The sequence below is a fragment of the Hemicordylus capensis genome, chromosome 17 (assembly GCF_027244095.1).
Source record: "Hemicordylus capensis ecotype Gifberg chromosome 17, rHemCap1.1.pri, whole genome shotgun sequence".
NCBI lineage: Eukaryota > Metazoa > Chordata > Lepidosauria > Squamata > Cordylidae > Hemicordylus > Hemicordylus capensis.
Window position 1 is genome coordinate 2,970,670 of NC_069673.1, and position 20,650 is coordinate 2,991,319.

General features: G+C 47.2%; 1 protein-coding gene across 9 annotated transcripts in view; it reads left to right on the forward strand.

Annotated features, from left to right (window-relative positions):
• The window catches only part of GBGT1 (globoside alpha-1,3-N-acetylgalactosaminyltransferase 1 (FORS blood group)), a 31,993-nt gene extending 11,615 nt beyond the window's left edge, over nt 1-20,378 (forward strand). For 5 of the 9 annotated variants that reach the window (XM_053282615.1, XM_053282614.1, XM_053282611.1 and 2 more), the window contains exons 2-7: nt 10,471-10,546; nt 12,309-12,371; nt 14,126-14,176; nt 14,288-14,323; nt 16,525-16,659; nt 19,003-20,378. In XM_053282615.1, the coding sequence (XP_053138590.1) occupies nt 10,476-10,546; nt 12,309-12,371; nt 14,126-14,176; nt 14,288-14,323; nt 16,525-16,659; nt 19,003-19,687 (1,041 nt within the window). In that variant the 5' untranslated portion in view covers nt 10,471-10,475 and the 3' untranslated portion in view covers nt 19,688-20,378. Of the gene's footprint in view, nt 1-186; nt 248-982; nt 1,018-10,470; nt 10,547-12,308; nt 12,372-14,125; nt 14,177-14,287; nt 14,324-14,365; nt 15,584-16,524; nt 16,660-19,002 lie in introns of those variants that run through there. The other 4 variants (XM_053282610.1, XM_053282616.1, XM_053282617.1 and 1 more) reach the window with 4 other exon arrangements.
• The last annotated feature ends 272 nt before the right edge of the window (nt 20,379-20,650 follow it).

A 20,650-nucleotide genomic window follows, 5' to 3' on the forward strand; every position in this document is an offset into this window, starting at 1 on the left:
GTCCAGATCTTTCCTAGCAGCGCTGCATGCTGTGTTCAATATTGCCATCTGGCTAGGGGAGAGGGGACCGGTGTTCTCCCCTCTCCCCAGACGCCCCTGGAGTGAGGGAGATGATGAAGAAAACAGGAAGGGGTGGAGCTGGGCGGGGGGGGCGGGTTCTTTAAACCCATCAGCTCAATTGTAGCACTATCCCTTCATCCGGCATCTCTCAGCATTCTGATGCCCTTCGGTGGATCCTTTTGGGCTGGTTGGTTTTTGTTTGTGTTTTAATTGAACAATGTCCTTGCTGAGGCCACAGTGTGCAGTGCCAGACCTGTGTGTGTGTGTGTGTGTGTGTGTGTGTGAGTGTGAGCTGTTTAACCCTTTGCTTTCTTGCTCTTTTTAATTCCTGCTGAAAATGGTTCCCTCGGCCTGCTCTCACCCACCTCGCTGTAGAGTGGGGGGGAGAGATGCAAGCCCCTGCCTAATGTCGCCAGGGGCGGGGAGGGGGGGAATTAAAGCTGGGGAGGGGTGCGTTGTCATCAGAAAAACAGCATGTAAGGAAAGGGTTAAGGAGCAGCCCAGCCCAGCCTCTCCCTTGCATTTTAAACTGCTGTCTCAGCTGCTGCTGCTGCTGCTGCTGCAGTGTGATATAGTTTAAAAGACCCAAATCCCAAAGAGTCAGCCACTGAACGGCAGCAATCAATCTGTACAGTCCCCAGAGGGGCTCTTACCCCCCTGGACTTCAGGGCCAAAGTCCAGGACTCCCCCACCCCCTTCCCCCCCGCCCGCAAATCTTGGGTGGTGTGCTTGGTGCCCTGCGTGTTAAATAATGCTGCTTAACTTGCAGCAGGGCGGGCAGGGGCCCCCTCCAAAAGCCTTGAGGGCCAGACTCCAAAATTACCTCAGTGCACCTCTGACTGTACCAATTCGAATTTCCCACGAATTCTACGACAGCAGCCCGTTTGCATCCGTTTAGTTTCCATTCCTGGGGGGAGGAAGATCCTCTGTGCCCGAAGAGCGGTTTCCTGCGAAAGGGTGAGATTGGACTGCGGGGGGAGTTTTAATTGCCCCTGCGTTGTGAGGAGGACATTGAGGAACCAGCCTGGGGAGATGGCGAGTCTTCTGAAGGGAGCTGGGTGTCCTCGGGTGCAGCCTGGAGAGGAGAAAGCGAAAGGGAGCTCCGTCAGCCACCTGCAAATACCTGAAGGGCTGTCGGAGGTGGAGTGGACGTGTTCTCTGTCGCTCCTGAGGGCAGAGCTGGAAGCAAGCCGATTCGGGCAAGAGAGGGTGATTAAATATCGAGAGGCGGATTCTGGCTGTCAGACCTGTTTGCGGGTAAAGCAGTCTGCCCCGTGCATTCCCAGGCTCTCCATCTCTGGGGGCTTCAAGCGGAGGCTGGGCAGCTGGGGGCTTGGACGAGAAGACACAGGAACAGAGGAAGTTGCCATATACTGAGTCAGACACTTGGTCTATCTGGCTCAGTATTGTCTTCACAGACTGGCAGCGGCTTCTCCCAGGTGGCAGGCAGGAGTCTCTCTCAGCCCTATCTTGGAGATGCTGCCAGGGAAGGAACTTGGGATCTAGATGCTCTTCCCAGAGCGGCTCCATCCCCCCCACTGAGGGGAATCTCTTCCATTGCTCACACTTCTAGCCTCCCTTTCATATGCAACCAGGGCGGACCCTGCTTAGCTAAGGGGACAGGTCATGCTGGCTCCCACCAGACCAGCCTTCCTGCCAAGGTTCTGTTGCCATAAACGTTTGCTTGAGGCCAGAGGCAACGGACTGCTCTACCTCTCTCCTCCACCTGCTCCGCATTCTCATGGGCCACCCTCTTCCTCTTCTGCTCCCGGATGGGACTCACCACCACTGATCATGCTAGATTATTCAAGCACAGTTCCTGCCCCACCCGTACTCCCTCTCCCCTCTAGCCACCAAACCCGTCCACCCTCTCTGCAGATAAGTTGCATGCCAGAGGAGAAAGATTAAGGGTGGATCTCCCATTGGCCAACCCTGTTTCTTGAGCTTGGGCTGCCCAACAGGGCCGGCGGAATGTGGTCTGCGGTGTGTATGTGGAGAGGTGCAACTGTACAGGAGCCAGCGTGGTGTAGTGGCTAGAGTGCTGGACTAGGATCGGGGAGACCCGAGTTCAAATCCCCATTCAGCCATGAGACTTGCTGGGTGACTCTGGGCCAGTCACTTCTCTCTCAGCCTAGCCTACTTCACAGGGTTGTTGTGAGGAGAAACTTAAGTATGTAGCACACCGCTCTGGGCTCCTTGGAGGAAGAGTGGGATATAAATGCAAAATAATAATAATTATTATTTATTTACACAGTCAGACAGGTGTTATTGACTGGTTTGTTTTATCCAGACATCGAGTCTTTCCCAAGGACCTGGGATGCCAGAATATGATGATGATGATGATGATGATGATGATGATGTCCTTCCTGAGGACCTAGGATGGCTGAATTTTATTAACAACACTGACAATAAAATTCAGCCATCCCAGGTCCTTGGGAAGGACTCGATGTCTGGATAAAACAAACCAGTCAATAACACCTGTCTGACTGTGTAAACAAGAAATAATAATAATACATCTAGTGTAGTCAAGCCTTTCCCTCCCACCCTGTCCCTGTGCCTTTAAGGACAGGTGTGGTTATTTTGTTCGAGAGACAGAGCAGGTTCCTTTTTCTCTGGAGCCGCTTGCTTTTTGTAGCACCTAGACGACAGCAAGCCATGATCCGTGGATTCCCCCCCGCCCTCCTTGTCCTTCTCTTCCTTTGGGGAGTCCATTAACCCCTGCTAACTGGGCAAAGAGGCACCTTTTAAATGTGGCGATTATTTTTATTGAGCAGGGGGAGAGCAACTGACCCTCTCCACCCCCAGCACAGCATCCCTCCAGTGACTGTTGCTGGCGTCTGTCTTCTGTTAGAGGCCCCTTTTTACTGTGGTACCTTTTTAAAGAGACGCTTTTTAAATGTGGTGTTAGACGACAGTTAGACATTGTTGCTGGCGTCTGTCTTCTGTTAGAGGCCCCTTTTTACTGTGGTACCTTTTTAACATGGCACCTTTTAAACATCTTTTTAAAGAGAGGCCTTTTAAATGTGGTGGTTCTCTTTATTTAGCAGGGGGAGAGCAACTGGCCCTATCCACCCCCAGCACAGCATCCCTCCAGTGGCTGTTGCTGGGATCTATCTTATGCTTCTTTTTAGATTGTGAGCCCTTTGAGGACAGGGAGCCGTCTTGTTTGTTTGTTTGTTTTTTCTTTCTGTTAACCGCTTTGGAAACTCTTGTTGAAAAGCGGTATATAAAATATTTGTTGTTGTTGTTATGGAGGCTGGGAGAAAGGGAAGAGCTGTGGCACCCCAGACAGATCAGCTGGGTGCTGCTGTTCCAGCCCTTCCCCTCTTAGAACCGTAGAGCTTTGAGTTGAACGGGACCTTCTGGTCTTGTGCTCCAGCATTCTTGACAGGTGGCCATCTTGTTCAGGGTAGGCAACCTCGGCTCTCTGGCTGTTGTTGAATTACAACTTATTGTAGTTCAGTCACAATAAATTGTGACTGTGGATGAAGGGGGTTGTAGGTCAACAGCAACTGGAGAAGCAAGGTTGCCTATCCCTGATCCAGCCTCTGTTGGAAAAGCTCCAGCGAAAGAGAGCCCACCATTTCATGTGGCAGACTGTTCCACAGTTTGAGATTGCTTACAGCCAGGAAATTCCTCCTAATGTCTAACCCAAATTGTTGGGAGCAGGGGGTCCGGCTGGGGCCAACTTTCAAGCCCCACCCCCACACACACCAAGGGACAGATTGAGGCCTATGCTAATCCCTGGAATTGCTACAAGGGACACTCTGGTTAAGGGCATGACTGAGAATTAGGCGAGCTGGTCACCCAGAGAAAAGAGCAAGATTACGAAATATGTTCTTCTTAGGTAACTGCATAGTGCCTTGAATGCTATCTTGCAACATTTTGTCATTATCTGAAAGTGCTGAACACACTGGTTTCTATCTCTCTGTCGGGAGCGGTCTGAATATTGTTGTGCTCGAGTGAAAACTGCTTGCTAAAGCAACGCTGAAACGCTTGGTAGAGGGAAAGCACTGATCATTTAACCACGATCCCGGGTTCTTATGTGGCACCCACCCCTTCTTTTGTTAGTTCCTTGGCTCCCTTTGTTCCCTGAGGGCCAGGAGCTCCTTGCACCGAGCACACACCCATGGCTTCTGCCCATGGGGCAAATAGTCATACATCTGGCACTCTGTGCAATACACTGGGAAGTGCCTCCTCCCCTGCTGACTTTCTACCTTCATACTAGTTTGGTTGGCTCTTTACAGTATTTAGAGATAGTTTATTAGAAGGATAGGTTTCGGCGGTAATGGCCAGCTATTTAACTGTCCAAACAGCCTTTCCCAGAATATGAGGGAAGGAATTATACTTACATTCTCTTCTCTTCTCCTTGTGATCACAGGGGCTTCTTCCAGGCTCCCCCGCACACTTCCCGCTAAACTCCTGCAAACTCCAACGTCCTGTTTGCTATCCCTGTTGGCTATGCTCCCAGGCCTTCACCTAGGTTTCAAACTGAGATACAGGATGTGTCTCAAAGGAATGTGGGGCCTCCCCCAGCCCTAGCTGACCCCACCCCCCCGTCCAGGCAGACACAAACTAAAACACAGGAGTTTGCTAGCCCTGGCAAATGCTAGCCCTGACCAAAGAATCTTTAAAGCTCTTAATGGTTTGGGCCCTGAATGCCCGAGGGACAGCCTGCTCCCAAGCGTTTTTCCCCACTTGACGAGGACATCGGTGGGGGCTCTGCTCTGTGTGCCAGCAATGAGGGAGGCTTGGCTGCTGTGCAGTTGGGACAGGGCCTTCTCTGTTGCTGCCCCTAGACTTTGGAATATGACAAATATTTGTATACTGCTTTCCAAAAAAGGTTCCCAAAGTGGGTTACATAGATATATATAAAAATGGCTCTCTGTCCCAAAAGGGCTCACAGTCTTAAAAAGAAACATAAGACAGATACCAGCAACACCCCTTGGAGGGATGCTGTGCTGGGGATGAATAGGGCTAGTTGCTCTCCCCCTGCTCAATAAAGAGAATCACTACTTTTAAAAGGTGCCTCATCACTCAGTTAGCAGTGAGTATCTGCTTCTCAGACAAAGCAAATGAAATCTTTGCCCACGCCTCTATATGAGTGCTGTTTTTATTGCTGCTGCTTTGTATTTTATGGTTATATTGTGTGTGTTTTTAAACTTTCAATTAGATTTGGATGTTTACATTCCAGTGTAATGTTTTATTGTGTCACTTTCCTAGCTTTATATTGCTTTACATGTTTTGTAAACTGCCTTGAGATTGTTTGAATGAAAGGCAGCATACAAATTTAACAATAAATAAAATAAACAAACAAACTGCAATTCCCATCATCCTCAGTCACAATCAGTTGCAGCTGGGGATGATGGAAGTTGTAGTTCAGCATCATCTGGAGTACCAATGGTTGAGAACCCTGGTTCTAGGGAGCACGGAGAGGGAGAAAAAGTCATCTGTCTCCACCCCTCCCTCAATCTCAGATAGGCCTTCTCAACTACCCAAGAAAAATCATTTCCTGTCCCGTTTCCTCTCATGCTGCTCTGTTCTTCACTGTGGGGCTGGAGGCAGGTGACGAACGCAGCTTCATCTGGCAGTGGGAGCAGCCATGGAGGAGGCAGGGAGAGGATAGATTCCCACCCATAGAGCTGGACTGGCTAGAGGGGCGCTGCTAGAGGCAGCAGAGGTGAGTGAGTGTTGGAGGCGGAAGACCGTTCCGAGTTTTCCACCGGGAGCAACTTGCTTCGCCCTGCTGCATGGTCGATTTGGCCCTGCTCAAAGAACATCCTCGAGCTGCGAGGTCTGGATGATACCTTATCCTTCCTCCTGCTTCCCGAAAGAGGGAGAGGGAGACAGAGAAAGAGAAAGAAAGGGAGAGAAAAAATCAGATTGTGTGTGTAGCTTCTCTCCCCTCTATTAATTCTTTACAATTCTAATTGCCCTTCTGATGGGGACAAGCTCCTTTTCCTGTTTACTGCTAAGTCAAAGTACCCTTACAGGAGGGTAGCAAAAAATTGTTTCATAGCAAGCAAGATTCGGTTTAGAGTGATTGAGGCACGAGATGCCGGGCTGTGCATTTCAGATTAACCGGTTTCATTTGAATGAAATTAGTCATGTACACGGTATTTGAAGGTATTAATGTTTTATGTATTTTGTGTATTTTATTGTGGTGGTGGTTGTTTCGTTTTTCTTGTATTTATGCTGGCCTTGGCCCGAAATAAACAAATACATGCATACACTGATAGTGTGTGTGGGTGGGGAGAGAAAGGTACATTCATTCAAAGTTTATTACGGTCTATGACCAGCACAACGGGGTGGGGGTGGGGATACAATTAAAATATAAATATTTTTTTAAAAACAAAAACAAAAAAACAAGTCAACAGTCTAACCCATCAACAAGTGTGTGGGTGGGGAGAGAAAGGTAATTTTGGAGCCTGGACCTGAAGGGCTTCGGAGTGCCCCCCTCCCCGCCCTGTGCTTGAGGACTTGGTGCGGTCGGGGGCAAGTTGCAAAAATTTTAAACTTTTTTTCAACTGCCGCACGGGGGCGGCCAGCAGGGTGTGCAGGCGCTCGAGGGGAGACCAAGGCGGGGGGAGGCGGCGGTGGCAAGAGCGTGCACATGCGCAGAGAGCCCCTAAATGGGCCGAAAATGGCCCGATCTGTCATTGGGGAGGCAGGTGGGCTCAGGGAAGGAGTTCTTCCCGGCCTCTGCTTCCCCCGCCTGGGTCTCTCCTTGAGTGCCCACACACCCCACTGGCCGTCCCCGTCTCCAGTACCATCCCTGCTGCACAACGGCGGTTGAAAAAAAGGTTGTTTTTTGTTTTAAAAAAGTTTTGACTTGTGTGGCATGGCAGGTGCGGGGTTCTGGGGAGCCCCCCCCAAACATTTGGAGACCCCCGCCTGGAGACTGGAGGCCACGGACTAAATCCCCAAGGTCCATGGCTAAGTACGCCTGAGAGAGAAAAAGAGAGAGAGGGAAATATGAATACGATGAATATTTACCAATACGATGAGTATTATATGTCGCTTTTCAACAAAAGTTACAAAAGCAGTTTACATAGATATAAATAACGAAAATAGCTCCCCGTCCCCAAAGGGCTCACAATTTTAAAAAAGAAGCACAGGCTAGACACTAGCAACAGCCACTGGAGGGATGTTGTGTTGGGGATGGATCGGGCCAGTTGCTCTCCCCCTGCTCAATAAAGAGAATTGCCTCTTTAAAAAGGTGCCTCTTTTCCCAGTTGTTAGTGGTGGTGGTGGGGGGAGAGAAATCAGATAGTGAAGGAGGGAGAGGGATGAATTTAAAAGAGAATTATTTGAAAATGCTGCATCAAACATATTTAACACCATCTAAATGGAAAATGCCTCATGACAGGTGTGTGTGTGTGTGTGTGTGTGTGTGTGTGTGTGTGTGTTAACCAAATAACAGGCTGCCCCTTAAGAATAGGATCGCTTAAGAATTCTACTGAATTATTTCCATGTGGATAAAGATGATATTGAAATGATCACCAGCTTTAAATGATGATCTTGTATGGTAACTGTTACAAAGGTTTTGATAGCAGCAGAATGGAGAAAGAATATAAATCCTCCTTTTCGTGGGTTGTTGTTGTTTTTTTTAAGAGAATGGGATATAGCCCTGATGACACTTAGTTTCTGTATAAGAGCAAGAGACAATTAGATATATAACTCTCACTAAGCAATGGTCACTTTTTGTATCTTTTTGGAACGATACATTTAATGACTGTGTATTTATTCAATTTATATAGTGCCCTTCCAAAAATGACTCAGGGTGATGTATGTTGTTGTTTTTAATTTCTAAACTCTTCCTCCAAGGAGCCGAGAATGGTGTACATGGTTATGTTTCTCCTCACAACAACCCTGTAGTGTAGGCTAGGCTAATAAAGAAGGCCTAGAAGTTACCCAGTGAGTTTCATGGCTGAGTGAGGATTTGAACACAGGTCTCCCTGGTCCTAGCCGATCACTCAAACCAGTTAAAATGCAAATGTGTCACTATTTTTAGTATAATTCTGGTTGGATGGCTTAATAGTAATTCAATGGTGTGTGTTTGCCAACTATGCAATTGATAACTGGAATTTAGTTGGGTTTTTCGTATTATGTTTATTTCTTAAAACAAACAAACAAATGAAATCAGAGAGAAAGAGTATGCTAGAAAAATGTTCATTCACCTTAAATGGCAAGTGGTCGTATTGGAGATTTTATTACACAATTTCTTTTATTAGAAGCATACGATTTAACTGATTTTAAGGTTTTAAATGTGATTTTTATGCAATTTCATTGAATTTGAACTTTTGGAAACTGCCTTGGGATGCTTTGTGAAAGGTGGCATAAAAACCGAACAATAAATAGATAAATAAATTAGCAATGGCTTTGGCTTGACCAAACTTTTGGTCATTGGTGCAAATAGAAATGTAGACCCCTAATTTTAAAGTGATGTTACAGTAAATTTTCTGCAGTCTGTGCTGGGAAATGTCACGGGTGAGGCAGCCAGGACAAGAAGTAACATAGGCTAATGCTAAACATTGGAAAGATTGCAACACGGATACAAAAAACCAGAACAAAATCTGGGAAATTCTTTGAGGGCTGGGCTGATAAAATTCTCATGCACAGGTGAGAGATCCCATGAGAAAAGAGAAAACAGCTATGATCTTAGAAGAGCTATGAAATAATGGTGTTCGATTATAAGGGGGTCCTTCTCTGAGATTCTCTCTGAGGATCCTTCAGCCGGTTGAATAATATCATGCTTTTTTAAATATTTCCTAACTGGGTCGTGATGAGTTTTGAAATATAGCTCCAGCTAATCAAGTAAGATTCTCATCATTTCTTGGGATAGGAACATAGGAAGCTTCCATATACTGAGTCAGACCATTGGTCCATCTAGCTCAGTATCGTCTACACAGAATGGCAGCAGCTTCTCCAAGGTTGCAGGCAGGAGTCTCTCTCCCAGCCCTATCTCGTTGGAGATGCTGCCAGGGAGGGAACTGGGAACCTTCTGCTCTTCCCAGAGCGGCTCCATCCCCTGAGGGGAATATCTTACAGTGCTCACACTTCTAGTCTCCCATTCAAATGCAAACCAGAGTGGACCCTGCTTAACCAAGTGTGCAATTCATGCTTGCCACCACAAGACCAGCTCTCCTCCCACCAATTGGGTGAACTTGCCTGACATGAATCTGATCTCTGATTGTGATGCCATCTAAACCCTTGATCCATTAAATTCTCCTTCAGTCCCTTCTGCATTATTTATTAAAAGCCGGCTTTTTTGACAGATAATGGAAAATTAGGCTTCTGTTAAATGCTAAGTGGAGTTACTTTCAGCAGCAGGAAAGAGGCCTCCCGTGGAAGCAAGGCAGGGGTTGGGGAGGAAACATTGCTTGTTGGGTTGCTCCGGAGATGTCAGAGGTGTTCTTCACAGGGTTGTTGTGCAGGTGGGCACACTCCAGGCTCCAAAGCACGCTGTAAGCAAAGAGTGTGATAAGATTGAAAGAGGGTTGCCTTGCCACCATTTCCCCCGGCCTCTGCTAAAAAGTGGAGAGCCATTTTTTTAAATGGCTCAGCAGGGGCATGGGGCATAAACATAAGAACACAAGACAATCCCTGCTGGATCAGGCCCAAGGAGGCCCCTCTAGTCCAGCATCCTGTTTCCCACAGTGGCCCACCAGATGCCTCTGAGAAGCCCACAGGCAAGGGGTATGTGCCTGCCCTCTCTCCTGCTGCTTTTGCTCCCCTGCAACTGGGATTGAGAGGCAACTATGGCCTCTGAGGCTGGAGGTGGCCTGTAGCCCTCCGACTAGTAGCCCTTGATAGACCTCTCCTCCATGAAGTTCTCCAAACCCCTCTTCAAGCCATCCAGGTTGTTGGCTGTCGCCACATCTCATGGCAGAGAATTCCACAAGTGGATGATGCGTTGTGTGAAAAAGTACTTCCGTTCGTCGGTCCTAGATTTCCTGGCAATCAGTTTCACGAGGCAAGCTAGGAATTGGCGCCACTCCGCAGGTGGTGCAATACATTGGGTGCATCATTAGCCTGTGGAATTCTCTGCCACCGAATGTGGTGATGACCACTTGCTTGGGTAGCTTCCCAAGGGGCTTAGGCAAATTCCTGGAGGACAGGTCTATCAGTGGCTACTAGTCTGGTGGCTCTAGGCCACCTCCAACCTCAGAGGTGGGAAAGCTCCCAATCCCAGTTGCAGGGGAGCAACAGCAGGAGATATGGCACACTCTCACCTCTTGCCCATGGGCTTCTCAGAGGCATCTGGTGGGCCACTGTGGGAAACAAGATGCTGGAGTAGTTGGAATTCCTTGGGCCTGATCCAGCAAGGCTCTTCTTATCTCCAGCCCTGCACAGCTGAAGAGAGATGTGAGCCGGAGACTGGTCTCACCCCTTTTCCTTTTATTCCAGGCACCATGATGGGTCAGAAAGCAGCAAAATATGTTCTTCTCACATTCTGCTTCCTCGCGGTTCCTCTTTTTATCTGGTGAGTTCCTCTTGCAAAACTCTCTCTCTCCCCCCTGCCCAAGGGCCAGCCATCTAAGACAAGGGTTCCCACAAGCCCTTCTGGCTGGGGATGATGGGGACTGTTGAACATCTGGGGGCCAAAGGTTGGGAAGTCTGTCTCAAAGGATGCCCTTGCTCCAGGGAGGTGGACCTGGCAGGCTCGGCGAAGGCATAGGCAGGAAGGACAGGCTTATGTATGGGTGAGTGACTGGTGGAAGGACAGGAAACAGAGGGTAGGAATCGGGGGCGGAGGGAGGCCGGCGGCGGCCCGGGTTCTGCTCTGGGGGCAGCCCCATAGCCCCGCCCCCTGCATCTGATGTCAGGCGCAAGGAGCATTTCTCCCTCCCCCTGCTCTTCCAGGTGCAGTTTTGGCCCATTTGGGGGCTGTTCTGGCCCTTTGTTTGGTAGCCATTTTGGAGGCCGCTGCGCATGCGCTCTGGCCAATGGTGTGGCTGGGACCCAGACCACGCCAATGGCCAGGGCTCAGTGGTGTGGCAGCCTCGGAAATGGCTGCCTCCGCTGGAGAAAGGGCCGGAACGGCCTGGAAATGGGCCGATACGGCCCTTGGAAGAGCAGGGGGAGGCTGGCAGGGGGAGGGGGAAATGGCAGAGACACTCCCTTCCCGAGACCATGGCGGCACCCCGAAGACCTCCGGACCCAGTGGTGAGTGGTTATTTTTTAAAAAATACATTTAAAAAAAAAAAAAGTTACAACCCCCGGACTGGCTCAAATTCGAGCCAAGCTGGGGTCTGTTCAAGGCTGGGTGCGGGCCCAAAACCGAATATGCCTGGTTCGGTTCGAGTCTGCTTCGGACTCAAACTGAACCGGGCAAACCTATTTTGTGCCCACTCCTATCTGGCGGGCCAGTGTGTGAAACAGGATGCTGGATGAGAAATGCCTTGGGCTGTTCTTCTGTTCTCATCTTCTTATGAGGAAAGGCACGGGAGATGGGCACCATGGGAATCCGACTCAGAACACCCTTCCACACCTGACAGGTATCTCTCAGCAATCTCTCTCCTCCTCTTCTTTCCTCTATTTGCCTTCTCTTATGGGGACCCTTCTGCGCCTAACGTTATCTGCCAGGGTCAGATGCCGAGGGCGTTGTCTTGGGAGTCCCAGGGCGGACCGAAAGGGAGGAGAGCAAAGGCTGAAAGCAACTGAAACAAAGCTATTTATTGGAATAATTCAGGAAATGCCTGATGCCTCTTGACTGATTGTGTTGCTCCTTTCAAAGTCCAGTGTGTGTCCCTCTAACTTAGGTTCCCAATCTTGGCTCCCCAGATGTTTTTGACCATCAACTGCCATCGTCCTTTCAAAGTGGAGATTTGCCTGTGTTTAACAGGGGGAGAGTGACTGTCCCTGTCCATCTCCATCACAGCATCCCTCCGGTGGTTGTTGCTGGTGTCTGTCTGGCAATTATGTTTAGAGTGTGAGCTTTTTGGAGTCAGGAGAGTGTCTTATTTATCATTTATTTCCTATGTAAACTGCTTTGAGAAAATGTATGAATCCAGTCTGCTCAACTTCAGCCCTCCTGCAGATGTTGGCCTACAACTCCCATAATCCCTGGCTATTGGCTATAGTGGCTGGGGATTATGGGAGTTCTAGTACAAAAAACTGGAGGAGGGGGGGGCCTAAGTTGAACAGCCCTGATATAAATATCTGTAGTAGTCCTGTCTTTAAAATGCTGCTCATATGGTGTCAGACTTCCCTGGCTTCCCTTCATGCCCTCTTTCTGTTTTCAGGCTTTTGAGCAAGGAAGACGCAACTCAATACCGTACATATTACCTTCCATGCCCCAACCTCTCGTAAGTATTGCTTGGTGCTTCCTCAAGCGGTAAGAAGTTCTAGGACACCTTAGGAACATAGGAAGCTGCCTTATACGGAGCCAAACTTTGGTCCATCTAGCTCAGTATTGTCTACACTGACTGGCAGCAGCTCGCCAGGGTTTTAGGCAGGGGTCTTTCTCAGCCCTACCTGGAGACGCTGCCAGGGATTGAACCTGGGACCTTCTGCAGGCAAAGCAGACGCTCTTCCACTGAGTTGCAGCCCCATCCCCAAAGGTGGTGCACGTAAGTCACTCATCCCAGCACTGACCATACCAAGACCTGTTTGGCTTCAGCAAGGTGTATGTACCGTGTGCCTTTAGACCATGCTCTGGGACCCCATCGGAATATAGAAAGCTGCCTTATACTGAGTCAGACCCTTGTTCTGTTGAACTCAGGATTGCCTACACTGACTGGCAGCGGCTTCTCCAAGGTTTCAGGCAGGAGTCTCTCCCAGCCCTACCTGGAGGTCCTCCCCAGGGACTGGGAGAGAACCTGGGACCTTCTGCATGCAAGCCTGCAGATGCTCTTCCGCTGAGCTGTGGCTCCATCCCCTAATTAGAATGTCTGACATCTACTAGTTCCTAAAAATATCCAACCATAATCTCCCTGTGACCGGAGCGAAATTCCCAGCATTCAACCAGGCGTGGGTCGATTTGGGGAAGCAGTTAAAAGAGGATCAGTGGGAATTCAAATGGGATAAAGCTTTTGGGTCACCATCAAAAGCTGCACAAATATGCATGAAATTCAACATGAATGTGTCGTCCGTGGGTATGCAAATTCCCCATAGAATGAATAGAAAATATAATCCAAAGTGCAGGAAGCATGAGCAGTTTGGGACTTTTTAAAATGCTTGGCACAAAACTTTGGCATTTTCTCTTACAAAAATATATTTTTAAATTAATTAATTTATTTATCATATTTGTATACTGCCCAAAACGTATGTCTCTGGGCGGTTTACAACAAAGCAAAACAAACAACAGAAAAAATTGAAACATACATTAAAACAAAATAAATGACAACAGAAAAGTTAAAACAGAATAAGAGAAAAAGTTAAAACATTACAACAATTTAAAATGTTTTAAAAAATATTTTAAATTGGCCTTGCTACACTTTGTCAAACAAAGGTAAAGGTAAAGTGTGCTGTCAAGTTGATTTTGACTCCTGGCACCCACAGAGCCCTGTGGTTTTCTTTGGTAGAATACAGGAGAGGTTTACCATTGCCTCCTCCCGCACAGTATGAAATGATACCTTTCAGCATCTTCCTACATTGCTGCTGCCCGATATAGGTGTGTCCCATTGTCTGGGAAACAGACCAGTGGAGATTCGAACCGGCAACCTCTGGCTTGATAATCAAGTCATTTTCCCGCTGCGCCACGCCATTTGTCAGATCTGAGCTTCTGATGTCAGTGAAAACAACAGTCTTTCTAACCCAGGGTGCTCAACCTTGGTCCCCAGATGTTGTTGGACTACAACTCCCGTCATCCCCAGCCACAGTGGCCTTTGAAGTGCTCTTACCATTAAGACGTTTCTCCTAATGTTCAGCTGAAATCTACCCTCCTGTGACTTAACTATCCCTCCTTTAACTGTATCCTGTTTGTCTGGTTGTTTGTGTACTGATTACAATTTTCTTCTTCTGTAGCACTGAAACTTGAACTAAATAAAATGTATGAGAAGGACTTATACCAACATCTGCAAATAATATTTTCCCTTTTTTTGTCCCACTTTTTGGACAGTGCGGTGAAAATCCAGTACAGGGAAGAGAAGTCACTCCAGGTCTTTCCACTGTAAGCACACATTCTTAGATTCTTCCGTCCATCTGACTTTTTAAATGTTGTTCCCGTTCACTCAGTTTTACCAAACGGTTGCATTACATTACTGTATGCTTTTCTTTCTAGCTCATCGTATCCTCAGCCAGAGAGTCTTCATCCTCCGTAAGTTGTGTGTAAGACAGATCCAGTTGTGATATGCTTAACTGTGCAGCTAGGTTTAAATACTTGTGTGATTTCCTCCTTTTGAGGACTGTCGTCGTGTAGGCAGGAAGTCTAGAAATCACAGCAAATTAAGGAATCTGTCGTCTTTTCTTTTTTAAATTATTTTTTAATTATAGAAAAGAAAAATTACAGAAAAGAAAAAAGAGATAGAGAAAATTACACAAATGTAACACATAACATCTCACATATGTCTTACGCATCAACCTACATTTCATCTCTCTGTTATATCAGCCCCCTATCCTATCTACTCATTTCGATTTATTCTGTTGAAAGTCTAGAAATCACAGCAAATTAAGGAATCTGTCTTTTGTGCACACCGCATCCATTATTCAGAGAACTTGAGTTTTGTAAAATGACAAGTTGCTAGCCCTCATGATAGAGCAAAGCTTTAAGTTACTCTATCTATCTATCTATCTATCTATCTATCTATCTATCTATCTATCTATCTATCAAATTTGTACTCCACCCCAAACTTTAATCTCTGGGCAGTTAACAGCAACATAAAACAAGTTAAAACGTACACAAAAATCTTAAAACAATGTAGGCCATCTAAAAATTAAAAACAGATTAAAACTTAAAAATTTTAAAAGCAGAAAAAGCTTGGCTTTTAAGTGCTTTTTAAAAATTGTCACAGATGGGGAGGATCGTATTTCAGTAGGGATCGCATTCCACAGTCTCGGGGCAGCAACCGAGAAGGCCCGTCTCTGTGCAGCCATCAGACGAGTTGGCGGTAACTGGAGACTGACCTCTCCAGATGACCTCAGTGGGCGGTGGGGGTCATAATGAAGAAGACGTTCTCTTAAATACCCAGGGCCCAAGCCCTTTAGAGCTTTATCGGTAGTAACCAGTACCTTGTATTTTGTCCGGAAATGTATTGGCAGCCAGTGTAGCTCTATCAGCAAAGGAGTGATATGGTCTCTCCGAGATGACCCAGACACCAACCTGGCTACTGCATTCTGTACCAACTGGAGTTTCCAGACAACATACAAGGGCAGCCCCACATAGAGCACACTGCAGCAGTCAAGTCTGGAGGTTACCAACAGATGTACCACTCTTTTGAGGTCGTTCATCTCAAGAAACGGATGGAGCTGGTGTATCAGCCAAAGATGATAGAAAGCACCCCTGGCCTCAACCTGGGATACCAGGGAGAGGTGTGGATCCAGAAGCTTATTAAAGGACTACAGCAAAGAAAGACTCGCGGTAAGGATAAGGAACATAGGAAGCTGCCATATACTGAGTCAGACCATTGGTCTAGCTATCTCAGTATTGTCTTCACAGACTGGCAGCGTCTTCTCCAAGGCTGCAGGCAAGAGTCTCTCTCTGCCCTATCTTGGAGATGATGCCAGAGAGGGAACTTGGAACCTCAGAAGCTCTTCCCAGAGCGGCTCACCCCCGAAGAGGAATATCTTACAATGCTCACACACATAGTCTCCCATTCGAATGCAAGCCAGGGCAGACCCTGCTTAGCAAAGAGGACAAGAAGTCATGCTTGCTACCACCAGACCAGCTCTCCTCTCCAGGCTTCACAGGGGTGCCGTCATTTTCTTGTCCGCGGTTAAAATGGACTCTTCTATTGTCGATTTCCTCTAACTCAGTGGTTCCCACCCTGTGATCCTCCAGATGTTGCTGAACTACAACATCCACCATCCCCAGCCATGATAAATTGTAGCTGGGGGTGATGGGAGTTGTAGTCCAGCAACATCTGGAGGACCACAGCGTGCTTGCTTGCTTGCTCTACCTGACAAAGCTATGCGGCTGCCCAGGACAAAGCCCCACACACCTTAAAGTTTTGTTTCCTTTGAAGCACTTCAGCATACTCTGGGCTTGTGCAGAGTGCTTTTCATTTGCTAAGTAATTCTGCAGTTCCTGCCAATCAGCACAGCAAGTTACCCAGGATAGCAATCTTTTAATGGCCAAATGGCTTGGGTTTTCAGTGCCTGTTGCCTTGAGTGCATACTGGCTGACATCCAAATTAACTTACTGAACAGTACTGCTCAAGTGTTACTCTCAAGGACTATTTAGTTTCAGTAGGGCTACCCAGAAGTAATTTAATCTAGATGTCAGCCCCGGATCCCATGATGTTTTACTCGACCTTTCCTTATTTCTGTTTTTGTTTTGTTTTCTCGTTCTTGTTTCTCCAGACGCCCTGATGTGCTCACCGTGACTCCTTGGCTTGCTCCGATTGTCTGGGAAGGAACATTTAACTCGGAAATGTTGGACAGCACCTACAAACCTCTGAACCTCACCATTGGAGTTACAGCCTTTGCCATTGGAAAGTGAGTGGAAGTGTGGGGGGGGCGGAGGGGGGAGGAGATAGCAAACATTCAGAATGGCTCACAATTACAAATTTGGTCACACGGTTTGGAATGCAACGTTGCCAACTTGAATTTCGGAGTGTGAAAATTTCCTTTAAAGTTTGGCGAGTGTCAAATGTGCAGATCTCATCATTTGTCATATCCGAACTACCACTGCATGTTTGCTGTTGCATGAACTGACGTGCTCATGTGAGGAGAGGCTAGAGCCTACACATGTTTTGTGCAACAGGTCTCACATATACAGCCTTCAGCATCTTTTGATGATGAAGGATCTTAAAGAGCAAAGAGCGGGGAGAGGCCACTGAGTGTTACCTTGTACACTTTGGTTCAGTTTATTTCGATCATTGATCAAATATACAGTCCAAACTCAGATAAAAGGGTCCTTAAAAGTGGATATTGATACAGGGGTGTGTGTGTGTATACACACATGAACTATTACATAAAATTGAAATAAAATAGGAGTTCCAAGTTCATTACGGTCTATGGCCAGCATAACAAGGGGGGGGATACAATTAGAGTAAAAATATAAATAACACTTTAAAAGATAAGCCAATAGAATAGGATGAGAAAAACTAAAAAACTGCATTAACCGTTTCTAACACACCATGTGGATCTCAATCGCAGACAATTTGGCCACCAAATGCGAGACCTCAGTGTATTTATCAGAAAGAAATCAGTTTATATAAAACTCAAGAGTTATTTGGGTATCTAAAAACAAGAGGAGCAATGTATCTAAACCGCAAATCACGACAGAAGGAATAATACAAAAGCACAGTGGCCAACTGACTCAACATCACCCTCCCCACAAGGACACAATCTCTCTGGATACTTAATTGGATTTGCTGTACCTGTTGCATGGCATTGTGTTGTATCTGTGAGGGTCAGGGGGCGTGTTTTGGCTTTTGACTTTTGAGCATCTGATTGGTGATCGTCAATAAAGTCCTTCTTCTCCAGACAGGGGACTCTCCTAAACCTGCCTTCTAATACCACTGAGGGTCCTTTATACGACTCCTGCCATTCAAGAAAGACTCCATGCGGCTGGGTCAGCCCTGGTCTGACTCTGTAAAATGCTGCTCCTTGTTTCTTCCATTCAGAGTGGTGCTTCCACACCAGCATGGTAGAAACCAGGGCTGGCCAACCTGAAGGCTCTCCAGGTGGTGTTGGACTACAACTCCCATCATGACGGGAATTGTTGTCCAGCGACAACCAGAGAACCTCAGGTTGGCCCGTGGCTGTCCTTAGAGAGCCCTCGCAGGGAGTGTTGGGGGTTGTGTTATTTTTATCCCCCAGCACTAAAGAAGGCACCCACTCCAGTTACGGAGTCATTTGCAGGGTTTAGTTGTTGCAGCTATTTAGCGGAGACACGTGGAGATTCTTGTAGAATTAAAGCAATAAGTACATTTATTGGTGAAGAACACCTTTGGATAGGAAAGGCCTAATCCTTAATCTCAAGCACTACATAATGAATAGGTAGGGGGGGAGAGGGATGTTTCCATCTGCTCTCTAAGAGGAAAGGAAGGGGTTCTGACTCCGCACAGGAAATACCTAGAGGGTCCAATCAAGTAGACACAGGTAGACCATCTAGGGAGACCCTGACTCCCTATCTCTACTTGCAGTGCCCCCAATGGTCATTAGGATAGTTGGTGCAAAAGGTCGATGCACTGAAATTCCATTTCCAACAAGGAGCCAGGGCCTCAGGCAAATCAGCCAGTAAGGGGCCCCCTTCCGGGTAATTTTCATGGGGGTTAAAAGACCAGGGACCTTTGCTAAGCAGGGTTGGTCCTGGTTTGCATTTGGATGGGTGACTCAATGTGACGAGCCAGCGTGGTGTAGTGGTTAGAGTGCTGGACTAGGACCGGGGAGACCCGAGTTCAAATCCCCCTTCAGCCATGAGACTTGCTGGGTGACTCTGGGCCAGTCACTTCTCTCTCAGCCTAACCTACTTCACAGGGTTGTTGTGAGGAGAAACTCAAGTATGTAGTACACCACTCTGGGCTCCTTGGAGGAAGAGCGGGAGAGAAATGTGAAAAATAAAATAAAATAAAATAAATGTGTGCCCTGTCTGCTGAAAGATATTCCGCTTAGGGGATGGGTCCGTAGCTCAGTGGTAGAGCATCTGCTTTGCATGCAGAAGGTCCCAGGTTCAATCCCTGGCAGCATTTCCAAGTCGGGCTGGGAGAGATTCCCTCCTGGAACTTTGGAGAAGCAACTGCCAGTCTGTGAAGACAACCCTGAGCTAGATGGCCCAAGAGTCTGACTCGGGATAAGGCAGCTTCCAACATCCCTATGTTTATGTTTGTTCAGATACACACAATTTGTGAGGGCCTACCTGGAGTCAGCAGAAGAGTACTTCATGAAGGGCTACCACGTGAACTATTATATCTTCACCGACAATCCTCAAGACATCCCTGCCATTCCTCTGCAGCCCGGACGAAACCTCAGTGTCATCCGCATGAAAAGATACAACCACTGGCAAGAGATCTCCATGCGGCGGATGGAAATGATCAACAGACACATCGCCGAGCGAGCCCATCGGGAGGTGGACTACCTCTACTGCTTGGACATTGACATGGTGTTCCATAACCCCTGGGGCGCGGAAACCTTTGGGGAGATGGTGGCAGCCATCCACCCGGGTTACTACATGGTTCCCCGGCAGAAGTTCCCGTACGAGAGGAGAGAGATTTCTGCAGCCTACATCTCAAGCGAAGAGGGAGACTTCTACTATGGTGGGGCGGTCTTCGGAGGCCTGGTCAAGAACGTCTACGAGTTCACCTGGGCGTGCCACATGGGCATCTTGGCGGACAAAGCCAATGGGATCATGGCCGCCTGGCAGGAAGAGAGCCACCTCAACAGACACTTCGTTTCCCATAAGCCGTCCAAGCTCCTCTCGCCAGAGTACATCTGGGATGACGCCAAACCGAAGCCCCCTGAACTGAGGCTCATACGCTTCTCCACCGTGTTGAAGGACTACAGCAAGATCAGGACTTGACCGCAGCTGGCCCTGTCTGAGCCTGTGAATGTCTGGCCATGGGAAGGAGACCTTGGGAGTGAATTTTTGGACCTTCACTTATCGGCTTTGTTGCGGAATCAGCTGCCAGGGCCTTCCGAAGGGTCTAATGCTGACCCCTGCACATATGTGCCCGTAGCCTTTGTACAGTGGTAGTGGAAGAACTTTCTCCAGGCCCAACCAGGTAGAAGCCCTGAAAAACTAGCCAGCTGAAATTAGGTGAATGCACTTCTTTTTACACTGGAATTTGCTGGGGGGAAGGTTTACATAATTTAATTTTTTAGAAGAAATTCTGAATATAACCAGCAGATTTTAATTGATGATCTGAACAGATTTTTAACACTCAGTATTTATCAGATCAGTAATTATTTTTTTTAAGTCATGCCCAAGAGAAGCAGAAGGTCTTCCTGAGATTCAAATTTACTATGATTCAAATGAATCACATATGGTAATTATCCACTGAAATGAAAAATGTTTGAAGTTGACATCCTACAAAGGTCAAAAACGGTTCTTTTGTTTCCCTTTCACAAGCACATTAATCAAAAGTTCTATTACACATATTTAATTTCTTGGACTTTCCTATTAGGGTAATCTCTGCGAAATGACTTGACCCGGTCAACAACAGGCCTCAGCTACTAGTAAAAAATAAATAAGTTGGTTTCCTGTCCCAAAAGGGCTTGCAGTCTATGGTTGTTTTTCTCCACTGAAGAGTAAATGCTGTTGATATTTAAATGGTAAGTTACCTTCCTTTTTGGCAATATCTCAAAAAAGCCTCCATTAAATTCATAATGTTTAGAAGGTACAAGACACAGTGTCTGGCAGTACATAGACTGTTATCATCATAATGTGGGAATTATAGTTTGAGAGTTCTCAAGATCATTGATCTTGTGGTAGCAAGCATGGATTGTCTCCTTTGCTAAGCAGGGTCCACCTTGGTTTGTCTTT